The sequence below is a fragment of the Adiantum capillus-veneris genome, chromosome 15 (assembly GCF_014529385.1).
Source record: "Adiantum capillus-veneris isolate H3 chromosome 15, ASM1452938v2, whole genome shotgun sequence".
Lineage (NCBI taxonomy): Eukaryota > Viridiplantae > Streptophyta > Polypodiopsida > Polypodiales > Pteridaceae > Adiantum > Adiantum capillus-veneris.
In genome coordinates this window covers 77,118,560-77,131,556 of record NC_140945.1, presented here as the reverse complement: position 1 = coordinate 77,131,556, position 12,997 = coordinate 77,118,560, and the positions used below count along the sequence as shown (strand labels likewise).

Below are 12,997 nucleotides of genomic sequence, written 5' to 3'. Positions count from 1 at the left end.
TGCAGCCTGCAGAGAGAGAAGGTTTGACGGCCCTGCATCCTCTTCCCCACTTTCTTGCACCACGGCGGGTGAGAGCCTCCTCCTCCTCCCCCTTGTCTTGTTAGGGCATAATCATGCTCCATATATAATGTCTCCCCCCCCCCCCCAAAGGGTATTTTCACCTACGGCCCCCTGTCGAAACCAACGCTTGGGATCAGTCCAATCTCCTCCCCACACCCCTCCTTAGTAGTGCCGAATGTAGTACATTCCACAAGAGCAGCAACATGGCGTCCCATACCGTGACCCAGGAGTCTGGAGAAGTGGGCATCCATCAAGGCGCTTGCTCAAAGTTGTCCCCGGAGCTCTGACAGACTCCCTGCAGAATTGCTTCTCCTTGCCGTCACCCTAGATTTACTGGAGCAGGCAATGGCCGTTCTCAAGGAGGCAAGCCCTCTATGCTCCTTGCTTCTCATATTAAGAAGATAAAAGGATCTAGAAGATCGGGCTCTCGTAGGCCTCATAGCAAGCCCGTGCCTCCTTGTGAATGTCCTCAAGGAGCGGATCAAGATGCATTGATCTCCCAGAGGTGCTCAGATAGAATCGATCCATGCCCTCCCAAAAAGTCAGGTCTTGATTGTTTTCAAAACGCCAGACATGGAGTTCCGTGTGTTTAGCTCATGGCAATGGATGATTTGAATCTTGCCTCTCCTGCTATTTAAATGGTCGCCTGCATTCAACCCAAAGATTTTTGCACTCGGAGAGAGAGAGAGAGAGAGAGAGAGAGAGAGAGGAGGGGGAAGCCTGTATCGGCTCAGGCTATGAGCAGCAACAGGCAGCACCCTGCATGTGGAAAAGCAGTCGGCAACCTACAGAGAGAAGTTTGATAGCCTTGCATCCTCTTCCCCAATTTCTTGCATCATTCGGCGGGTGGGAGACTCAGGAAATAAAAGAGTTGCGGTTGAAGGATTGAAATCTTGGAGAGAGAGAGAATCGGAGAACGCGTGTGTTTCCGCGTGGCCTTTCGGAATTTTGCCTACCATAATAGAGTAGAAAGATGTAAAGATTACCTCTTTGCAACATGTTACTCTAGGTACTATGCAAAACATGTACTATATGCAACAACCACCAAGCAGCCATGCTACAAGCACGATTAAATGCTTGAAAGATCTATTTGATGATTCTTAAGCTCAAGAGCGATTAGAGGATGCCAGTGCTAAAGGGTGCCCATGTACGTGGAAAGGGAGTTGGGGGGGGGGGACTATGCCCCGGGGCGATCCTGCTTCCACTTTGAGGTGCAGATAGATTTCAAGCCTTCTAGCCTCCCTCTCATTCAACCTATACGTGAAGTGTTATCTTTTCAAAATGTCTAATCAACCTCTCTTATGATTACTCCCCGAGGTGTTTTCTCCAAAATTTGTTGGTTTTCACACTTTACACCTTTAAATTTTAGAGGTAAATTTTAAATTTTTGTAGATAGGGCTACTCTGGATGTTTTCGAGCACGCACCTTAGGCTCATGCATGTGAGGATGCATGCATAAAATGTACCTTGATGCCCTCTAAGTAGTCAGCCATGCTAGAGATGAAGCGGGAGCGCAGAAGAGGGCTCATGTCGGGGCTGACTGGGCGCCACAAGTCGGCCAAGTTAGCTAGCTGGTTGGAGAGGCGCCGATCGAGGAGGTGGTAATTCCAGAGGCGGCCATCGATAAACGCATTTGCAGGTTGTGTGAGGATGGTGAGGAGGCAGTACGAGCGATGGCAGGTGGCGACGTAGTCGGAGCCCAAGACCTGAGGATCATCGTCATCGTCATCGCTGATCATGAGCCACGCCACCAGCTTGATGGCCTGCAACAGTCGCTTCCCAGGAAGAGCTCGCGGGATTAAGCGACAGATTAAGAGAGGCAACAAGCAGTCGCGCAGAAAGCAGCGCGCGGCCGCAGAGGGCAGCTCGGCCACTCTCTCGATCCACTCGTCGCATGCCGTCTTCACCTCCTCATACTGTGGGTGCAGCTCCGACGAGAAAGAGCTTGCTAGCGTCGGTAGCCGTATGTCCTTAAGCTCTTCCGCACTCACCGGTCTGAATCTGGTGTTGCGGCCATTCAGACTAGGGCTAGCCCGCAGGCTGCTGGCTGCGTCCACAGCGGAGGCGTTGACCATGGCATAGCCCACAATGGTCCTTGCAGGCGAGCATTGTATGTTGTAAATACTTGCGGCGCCTGCAAGGCACTGATTTGCAACAACCATATCTCTCTCTCTCTCTCTCTCTCTCTCTCTCTCTCTCATGCACAAATACTCACGACTCTAGCTGGAGTTTATAAGGACGAAAAAAATAAATGGTAACGCGTTCCAAATAGTACATGATCATCATTCGAGCTATATTTTTGTCCCAAGTCCCATCGCCCTGAAATATGAAATACTACTACTACTAAATGCCACTGTAGTCGCTTTTCATTTGGGCCCCATTTCGTAAACTTTTGCATATATGAAAAGTTTGTACAGCTAGAAAAGTTTTCCATGGTCCTGTTGGTCCACTTAGAAACGAGTGTGACTTCCTGCCGCCTCCTTTGGCGGTGTTAACATGGTCATTTATACAATTCACAAGAAACTTTGGACATGTTATCATAAAGCAACACCCATTGCGTTTTGTGTACTTCCTAGATAGAACTAGAAACTTTAGAGCTTTTTTCTAGATGGATCTAACAAAATTATTATTTTACAGAATTTTCTATATGGTGAGTTGTAGTTTGCTACATGGAACTAGCAAATTCAAAGTGCCTCTAGATTTTCTAAATGGTAAGTATGTGGAGTTGCTAGATCTAAGTAGGAAATTCCAAATTTTTTATATGGTAAGTTAGTAATTGCTAGATGAAACTAGCAATTTATAAGCTCCGTTGGGTTTCCTATATAGTAAGTTTGTAGAGTTGCTAGCTACAAAGAGCAAAATTCTGAGTTTCTATATGGTAAGTTAAGAATTGCTCGATGGGACAAGCAATCTCAAGGTGCCTCTAGAGTTTTGTTATAGTAGCTATGTGGTTACTAGTTAGAGCCAGCAAATCCTAGGTCCAACACAATTATTGAATAGCAAGTATACAAATTCACACTTAGAACATGGTAACTATCTATTGCTAAGCATTTACAATGAAAATCTAAGATTAGAATTGGTTTTCTATACATTTCTTCTGATGATCTGTTTGTTAACAAAAGCACAACATTTTGTACATTTTATCATGTAGGAAATTATATTCTTTCTCATTGTATTTGATAGAGTGCTTAACATCATGAGCTTCTAGTGAACATGCACAAATATCTAGTTAGGCGAAGTTGCGGAAAGGGAAAAGATAGGCCCTTCAGGCATGTTTAGAGTAGTGTATTAAGGAAACTCAAATGTGGCTTGATAGTGTATGGCTCCATGTCTTGAAACTATGGCTTAATGTACTGAAGAAAGCAAGTAAGTGCAATGAGCGGGTTATGAAACTTTAAGGCATCCATCTGCATGTGTTGTGATGCAAGGTTGCTTGCAAGCCATAATTTACATTACACTTGCCATATAGTCGAAATTGTTCATGATATTGCAAGCACTTTTTAACTATTTTTGGACTAGTCTCTAACACAAGCAATTCTAACTGCTTTATTTTTGCAGAGTTAATTCAACTTTTGACATCAGCTTTTATTTTCTTTTGTGTTTATTTGTGTTACACTGTATTGCCTTTGCAGGACCAAGGTGTTGATAGAGGGATTGAGCTCTAGAATAAAATATAACAACTTGTCATGCCTTCCTTAGCTCTACATGCCATCACCCTCAACATAATCGCATGTGCCATATTATGCTACAAGCAATATTAGCACTCTTTGAGCAACACCGCTTGGTTGAAGCTACTTGCCAAAGTTTGGCAAGTATAATAACGAGCTCAAGGAAAACTTCTTCTTCTTTGAGTCTTGCATAAACTTCATCCAAGCCTAAGTAATACCATGAGTGATTGTCAACAAAAAAACCCTTTTGGTTTCAAGTTTTACACTATTTTCAAATTTCTAGCAATTGTCCATGCAAGCTTCTTTTGATGGACTAGCTTTGTTACCTGTTTCAATGCTTCACTATATTACAAACTCCACCATAGTACTCTTTCCACACAAGCTAGAGCTCAATGATGTAGCTTTTCTTGAACCAAATATTCTAGCTATTCCAATCAACTACCTCGATCTCCAATAGCATGTTCTCTCTTATAGAAGCTTTCAACAAAATTCCTTGGCATGTCATGCATAATGACTTTACCACAACATAGTGAGCTTCTAGAAGACACACCACATATCTAGCTAAGTGTGGTTGATGTCCTGATTCCTCACACCATATACTTACATATGTGCATTTTGAGGGTAGGAAATTACACAGATCTTATGCAACAAAATCGCCTATTTGCATACATCTTGACCAAAATGAGAATATATCCTTATGTAAGTTTACTTGTATTTTGATTGTTGATTGCTATTTTTTTATTCTTTCACTTCTTCAAATTCCATCTCCTCTCTTCAGCTGTTTCACACTTAAAAGCTCAATTCTAGGACCTGATGCATGAAGTATATCAAAAGCAATCAATATGTCAAAAGCTTATGATGCCTAGGTTAACTTTTTCTATTCATGAAAATATCCTACGATGGGACTTACATGTTGATCGTTCTTCACCATTAAGTGGAAGTCACCATGCTTATGTGTCATGCACCCTTAAAAGCCCACACAATTTGCAAAGTTTGAATTAAATTATGCAACTTAATGTTGTGGCTATAGATTTCAATGTATAATGAGTATTGTCACATACATGAGAGAGAGCAATGAGTGGTGTATGATCATTGTTCACATGTGTGTGTGTGTGTGTATGTGTGTGTGTGTGTGTGTGTGTGTGAGAGAGAGAGAGAGAGAGAGAGAGAGAGACAGAGAGAGAAATGAAATGTTATATTAACGTCTTCAAAAGGCCAAAGTGACCTATGAGACCAGAAAGTTACAATGTGGTGGATCTGATATGAAGTCAGAGTAACAAGATGACAAAAATGAAATGACAAATGTCACAATAAAATACTATGGAATCCTAAACTACTAGGTGTGAACTAAGCAGCTAGTTGGGATAGCTAGATCACAAGAGATCCAGCATCGGTTGTTCTGTCGACGAGTTATAAGCTACCAAGGAAATAAAAAAGAACAGTTTTCGCACTACATGAGAAAACTCATATAATTAACACGTGTTCATATCTCCATGGCTCGCGGATCTCATAAATCTCCTCCATGGTCAGTAGTCTGACCGGGCGTCGTGCATGTCGAGCCAAAGTGATCTGAATCCTCTGATGCAGCCTCCATTGATGCTGTGTAGTCCTCCACAGTCGTGGGCATCTGGATCTCCCCAGCTTAGTCGCTCAATCGAACAGTGTGCCTCTGGTGTGAGACGATGAGCTCTACTGTGATAGTAACTCCTCCGGGTGTCCAGTGGCAGCTCTAAAGAAATCTATGATTTGTCTCTGAGACTGGCTAGCCTCTCCTCTCATCAGGCTCTCTCTGTGTTTACGTAGCTCGAGCAAAAACAAACCCAAGCATCTTTGATCCTCGTACTGCATGACCTTGGAGAATGGTCCAAAGCCCTCTCTGAACAAGCAATGGAAGCGGCCTCGTATCTCGTAGTAGACGGGGCAATGGCATGTGTAGTGCAACTCTGTCTCAAGCTTGATGTCACACAGGGGGCATGTCCTGGCCTCTGCTAGTACTCCACTGTATCTCCCAGTCTCGATCCGCAGCTGGTGTGAAGATGTGTGTATCTTGCCGATAGCACATCGTATCCCATGAGACAAGTGGGTGTCCATGTATCTGGGCCTCCTCACAAAACCATCAACCGTAAGCTGGAGGAGATGCTCTCTGCAGAAAGCCATCTTCATGCCCAACTCTTGTGTTGGCTGTATCCATGTCCTCCTAGTGTCTAGCTGAGTCAAGTCCTGGCGGATGATCTTGGTGATCTCGAATTGTGTAAGAGTCAGAGAGGGTGCATCTAGTGAGTACTGGAAGGAAGGCAATCTGTCTATGCTGAACCCATGCGCCTGAAACCATTTCAAATTTTGGTCCCCTATTGAGATAAGTCTAGAAGCACATATCTATATCCTATCTCTTGTTCCCTTTTATCTTCCCATACTAAATGATCAGTTTAAAATGAGGAAATCATTTGGGTTGGCTAGATATTAGATTTTATGACATGTTTGTAGGCTCACCAAAAACATGTGAAGTTATGTCATTTCTCACATAAACATTTTCTTGCAACGTAGTGGTGGTGTGCTTTTATAATTCCCTTGTTTTGTTGAAGAATTTCTTTTGTTTCTTGTTAAAAACTTGGGAATTTATTGTTCCAAAATGGGTCTCATATGTTACACTGGTTTATTGTTTTAATGTGTCTCATATGTTACGCTCTATTTGCTTTGAAGTATGGTGGATCAAGTACCGTAATTTGGAAAGGATTTGATTATATCTAGTTTAGTGGGTTACTTCTTCTTTGGAATGGTTTCACTTCGAATCTGTTGATTGCAGGATATTGTCAACATGGTTGTGGCAAGGAAGCATTGTTTTGTTTGCGCCACAAAGGGAAGGCCTGTCTCCAAGCAGAGTCACCTACAATGGCACCTTAAAGACATGTGGCCTTACGCAAGATGTTGACATGGGTGAGAGAATGCACCTTGTGATTCCTGGTCACAATCTGTTAGAGAAAGATGTTGTGCTTGGTGGTGCTTTAATTGATATGTTCCTAGTGGGAGATTTGTCAAATCATGCTCCTCGTATTTCAACAGCTGTTGATGGGTGGTATCCTGATGGATGCATACTTAGGGAACACATTGTTGTTTGTGTATCAAATGTGATACCCTCATGAAAACACAAGGAGTTCTTGATGGATTTCTTGTATGGAGTTTAACTATGAGGACTTTTTGTGTTTGCGATTTCACTACCCAAGGCCTCTCCTATTTCGATAAGATGATTGCGATTTGGTATTGTTATGGTGAGCGACCTGGACCTTGCTCATGTGCGCATGCAAACGAGTTTTTGACACTTTCTCCTCACCACACTTCAACATTCTTCACAACCGTGGTTTCTCATGTGCATGAGATATCAAGATTAGCATGGTTGTACGTGTGCACACAAACAACTAGGAACACAAACAACTAGGGAACAATAGTGGATTAGTTCAAAATCGTTTGTGCATGGGGATGATAAACAACCTTCACAAGAATGGGTTGCTTTAGAAAGATGCCTATTTAGGGAGACTCCTGAAAGCACGATAACTTCTTGATAGGCTTCTTGTGTGGAATGTGGTACCCTCATGAAAGCTCGAAAGGTTCTTGATGAGCTTTCTATCGAAAATGCCTTCGCTTAGACCACAATGATGGTCGGATATGCCCAACATGGCTATGGCAAGGTAGCTCTGGGTTGCTTTATCCAAATGCAAAGGAAGACCTCTCTCCAGATGCAATCACCAATGCTAGCACCTTCAGAGATTGTTGGAGAAACACGTTGAGCATGGTAATGCTTATGTTGTGGGAATGAAGGTCTAGGCTATCTTATCCATATGAAAAGAGAGAGACTTTCTCCAAATGCAATCACGTAAACTTGCACCATGAAGTCCTATGGCCTTATGCTGAAGACCTTCACATGGGTGAAAGAATTCACAATGAGATTTTTAGTTAGGAGTTTTCGGAGAAACATGTTGCTCATACCTCATCCCTCGAGATACACTTCGAGCCCAAGGCAATTGCAAATAGTTGGACGAGCTTGAGTGTGACATTAACAAAAACCTCCAATCAACAAGGCATATTGTGAACGATAAGGTCTTTATCTCCTTACAAGATCCGTTTTTGTCATGTCACCTTGGGCGCGTGTCCTAGTGTGACATAGGTTTAAGGCATAAATGAGTGGAGTTCAATTTTTGGAGCTAAACGGGAAAGGCCAAGAAAGAAAAGTGAGCCTCCCGCCACCCAAAAATAGAGTGCTTACAATCACTTGCACGAACACGCGAGAGAGAGAGAGAGAGTGTCGTCGATGTCCTGTCTTGGAGTGCTCTTTCCTGCTGTGTCAGCTCGCGCTCTTTCCTACTATTCATGCTCTGCTGTCGTCGTCCTGTCTTGGAGCTCGTGCTGTGTCGAGCTCTTTCCTGCAAGCGTCGACTGCCCGAAAGCTGGACCTTGGACCTCAAGTAATTAACTTATCTTGTAACCTTCCCCAAAGCCACCAACCCTTGCCATCTTTTAATCCGTCTTTAAAAGAAACCCCCCCCCCCCCCCCCCCAAAAAAAACAAAAACAAAAACAAAAACCAAAAACCCCACTTTTTTCCAGAAACTTGGCAAATAGCATGATAGATAAATTGCCACATTTGAAGGTTTTTACCGCGAATTACACTAATATTTTTCAAAAATTTGTAGGTTTTTTCGTCTTCAAATATAAAATTTAGAGGTAAATTTCAAAATTTGTAGGTGGGATTACACTAAACCTAGGTTTTTTTCGAGCATAAGTTCGGGAAAAATGATTTTCACAAACATTTAAAAATCCCTCCAAGACAAATATGAACCGGAAATTTTACAATACTAGCCAGTATTAGGGCAAAATTAAACTATTTAAAATGTTTTAAAATTTTCTCTTGGAAAATTCAAGGAAAGGAATTTTGTATGCTACGACCATAGCTTGAGCCTTCATGTCTGTGAATGGAGCTGAAAAGTGCCCAATAGCGGTACATTTCCGGAGCGAGGGGGGGGGGGGGGGGGGGGGGGGGGGGGGGGGGGGGCAGGGCTAGAAAAATACATTTTTCCTAGCCGAACAAAATAAGGGGAAACTTCAAATTCTCCTGGTTTTTAGGTCAAAATTTGAAGCTTTGTCGATAATTACACTAAAATTTGTGTAAATTTGCCGGTTTTCTTAAAGGCAAGCTCAAAATCTAACCGGGGTTTTATAATTTCAACCGGTTAAAATACACAAATAAATCTTTAATTCTTTACTGCGCTTAGCATACCTTGTGTAGAGCAAAAACCATAACTTGTGTAGAGCACATAACATGAGGGCCTACACTTTGGCATACATGACTCAAAATAGGTATACATGCATACATGCTCCAAGTGGGACCTCACATAAAGGTAACGATAATGGCCATAGCCCAAACCCTTCCCCTTGGGCTTTGGACTACGATCGAGATAATCGACAACTAAGGAAGACATACACCACCCCCATGACCTAGACCACATATAAACCATCCACTATTTAAATGGGCGAGGGGAAGACTTATAGGCATTTGCTGTAGATTGAAAAGAACCGTAGAAGACATAGCCCGAGTGTTTGTTAATTTATTAGGACGGTGAGTGGGTTGCTTGTAATAAGCACACCATTTTGCATGAAGGGGCTCACCAAAACTCGGTTTTGAGAAGCTGATGTGTGTGTGTGTGTGTGTGTGTGTGTGTGTGTGTGTGTGTGAAAGAGAGAGAGAGAGAGAGAGAGAAAAAAACTTTGGTGCGTGTGTGTGTGTGTGTGTGTGTGTGTGTGTGTGTGTGTGTGTGTGTGAGAGAGAGAGAGAGAGAGAGAGAGAGAGAGAGAGAGAGAGAAACTTTGGTCCCCATAAATGAACAATTCCTTCCCCATGTCGGGACATATCAAATCTGTTAAAGATGCTAATGGCTTTGTGTTAAAGATGCTAATGTTTTGATTGTAAAGATGCTAATATTCTAAATCCGTACTATTCTTTTCATTGTTCTTTGGTTGCTAGTTCAAAATGTCTCTTCAAAATCACTTGTCCACTGGGCTTCAAAATGATGGAGAACGAGCTTTCTTTTTACGAACATTTTCTCGTGAGCTACGAGAAGATCTAGCATCACAATATTGCCAAGATCTTTTGCAACGCTCGGAGATAAAAGTGTTATGCCAGAAATAAGATATAACTTATTTTCTAATGGGAAAAAAGTTTGGAATATACAAAAGATTTTTCTTGACGATTTGGTTGATTGGGATGGAAATTTAAACTTAGTGTTGGCAAAAGAAAAGTTAGGCCTAATCAAATATTACAAAGTGACCCACTATGGAAGTAGAAACATGCCTTTGTCATTGATGCACTATAGAATGAGTATGATAATCCGTCTCATTCCGGAAAAATGACTTTGTACTTATGAAAAGCCTTGGTAGATTCAAAATAAGTTACATAGAAGAATGCTTTTATGAGATCATTTACTTCTTGTGAAGTTAAAGTAATTTATGTATTTTCATGTTTGCTAATTTCTCAGAGCATTGAAGTGCTTAACTTTGTAATGGAGAGAGAATTTGTGTTTGATGAATGGCCTAGTACCTCTTGGAAAGCCATAGTTTATTTCTCTTAGAGCATGTTGTGTCGTAGCTTAATGAATATTACAAACATGGCTAGTTATTTTTCTTTGACAGTTATGGAGAGAACACAGTTTTGGAAGTGTGATTGCAATTATCTTTGCAAGCATTCCAACAATGGCTGGTGCCTTGTAACCAAGCGTACCTTTTATCACCACAAACAACAAGATGTTCTAGGAAATCTCCATCCTTCCGTTAGCAAAAAACAAAAAATGGATTCAGAACAAAGACTAGATCTTGCCAATGACCTGAGTGATAGTAGAGCAATTAACCATCTAGTCAAACACATTGATGGACCCCATAATGCAACACCTACCTGAGCCATGGGACAAGGCAAGAAGCTCAACAATTCTCAAAGAAATACATGGTGCAAATGTAACATGTATTGTGCAGGTGGTAGACAAGTTCATGCATCAACCTATTATCGCCATCAAGCTTTGGCACATAACTTTGAAAGCTTCAAAAATAGTTTTGGTTTATCTTCTCCACTAGATTCAGAAGGCAACATGGAAGAGAATGATGAACATCAGGCTCAAGTCTCTGAGTTTGATGATGATGGCAATGACATCATTGATGAGCCAATGTCTATTAGTGAGAATGAAGAAAATCAATCTTCTCCTCTATACTTGGAGCTAGTTGAGAGGATACTAGAGCTCCAAAATTTATGGGATGAACATAAACTACCAATAGGTGTGCAAGATAGAATGCTTCGCATCCTATTTGGAGACTTTGGGGGGGCTAGAGTGATTAAAAATGCTTCCAAGAGAAGCATGGCTAGGCTATTAGTTCAACTTCCTCCTACATGGGAAGGTGACCTTGGAGGGATTCAAATTCCGGCTTGTTGGGATCAATTGCAAACCATGCTTAAAGGTCTTAGCATGGTTTCTTCCTTGCGCTATCAGTGATGTAGCCAAGCATCCACTCAAGCTTCTTCAACCAAGCAATGAGGACAAGTTTACAGGAGAGGTTCTTAAGTGCACATGTGAAGGTGGATCATTATCATCGAGGCTTAAACATGATTACTTCGAATGCTGCGAGAAGTGTCCAGTTTGTGCCAAAGCAGGGAAATCAATGCTTTCCTTTGACTACATTCCCATCGGGCCTTAACTGAAGCTATTGACAAAGAGTAGCACTTATTGCCACGAGCTACTATGTTTATGGAGGCACAAAGAAAAATGGCTCAATGGAGATGCAATTAGCAACCAAAGAAGCATTGTTGATTTTTGGGATGAAGAGTACAACTTTGTCTGCATCGAGTGTAAAGAGGACATTGTGTGTAAAAAGAGCCTACAAAAGGTACATAGAAGCATCATATTGTTTTTTTTTTTTAAGATCTCATGATTTCAAAACAAACTTATTTTTTGGGTGGCCATGTGAATAGGGTGATCCTCGAAATGTAGCATTGTTGCTACATTGGGATGGATTTCAGACATCACAGACAACCCAAAAGAGTTGTGGGGTAGTGGAGGTCATGGTGTTGAATCCAGGAATCAAGTCTTCTATTGATATCTTGCCAGTTTTGTTTATCCCTCAAAGTTGCAAGAAAATTATGAAGGTTTCTGGAGAAGTTTTTGGGGCATTTTTGGAACCTTTGCTAGATGAGTTGGAAAGCCTATATCAAAATGGTGTGGAGGTGTTGTATGACTATCCCATAGAGAAAATCTTTGGTGCCAATCAACAAGGCCTTTCAAAGCTAAGCACGCTACGCGCTATGGTCATGATGGTTACATGCGACCATCCGGCACAGTGCAAAATAGGCCTCTTCAAGAATGGAGGACAAGAGTTTTGCAGGCGTGATAAACCTCAAGCAACTCTAGTACGACCTGGTATAGGATCAAAAGAGGGGCGATACGTCTATAATGAAAATCGCCGACAAGCTAGATATCCGCCTTCAAAGAGGACCATTGAGGAGATGACAAAAGCTCTTGATGAGGCTAAACGGTTTTGCACAGACAAAGAAAAGGAAGCATCATGAAAAGAAGTTGGTCTCTCAGGAGAGTCCATACTCTAGAGATTATATGATCTATATGGATTTGATCTCTCTCTAGATTTAGTCTATGACCCAATGCATATCTTATCATTGAATGTATTTAAGAAATATATCTCACATTTATTTGAAAGTGTTGAGGCTCCTTTGAAGAAAGAAATCGATGCTGCTGTGTGTGTTGTTAAAAAGGCAGCACCTACCTCCATTCGATATGGACGTTGGCCTAACTCCCCAAGCATCTACTTTGCAAGTTTCAAGGCAGAGAAGAATTCCTCCTGAAATGCATGTTTTGGGATTTTTGCTGATAGACATTGCACACAGCTTCTACAACCATAGTAGAGATCATGGATGGTCTGTGAAAGACATAGAAGTTGTGAAGACATTGCTACAATCATGGAGAGTTTGAAATGAAGAAATCTTTGGTGCGAATGTCATAGTGAAGGTGGATACCGATGATGCAACGGTGGAACACAGAGGTCACTGGAAGGCTTGTATAACATCCTTGTTCTCAACACAGTTTGATGGAAAGTGTATGCTTTTCTTTGGTGGATGGTATTACAAGCAATGCATTGTGGGAAACGGGGACTCAGAACAATTGTTAATGGATCCAGTTACTCAAATGAGTTTTCTTGAGAAGGCCCCTTTGCCTTTCACATGGGATTG

General features: G+C 41.8%; 1 protein-coding gene and 1 pseudogene across 4 annotated transcripts in view; one reads left to right on the top strand and one right to left on the bottom strand.

The window, feature by feature from the left end:
- LOC147440929 (uncharacterized) overlaps positions 1–2,256 on the bottom strand; it is a 70,209-nt gene extending 67,953 nt beyond the window's left edge. For all 4 annotated transcript variants that reach the window (XM_086482728.1, XM_086482727.1, XM_086482729.1 and 1 more), the window contains exon 1: positions 1,526–2,256. In XM_086482728.1, the coding sequence (XP_086338854.1) occupies positions 1,526–2,221 (696 nt within the window). In that variant the 5' untranslated portion in view covers positions 2,222–2,256. The remainder of the gene's footprint in view (positions 1–1,525) is intronic.
- Positions 2,257–10,853: 8,597 nt separating this feature from the next.
- Positions 10,854–11,454, top strand: LOC147440928 (uncharacterized; annotated as a pseudogene).
- The last annotated feature ends 1,543 nt before the right edge of the window (positions 11,455–12,997 follow it).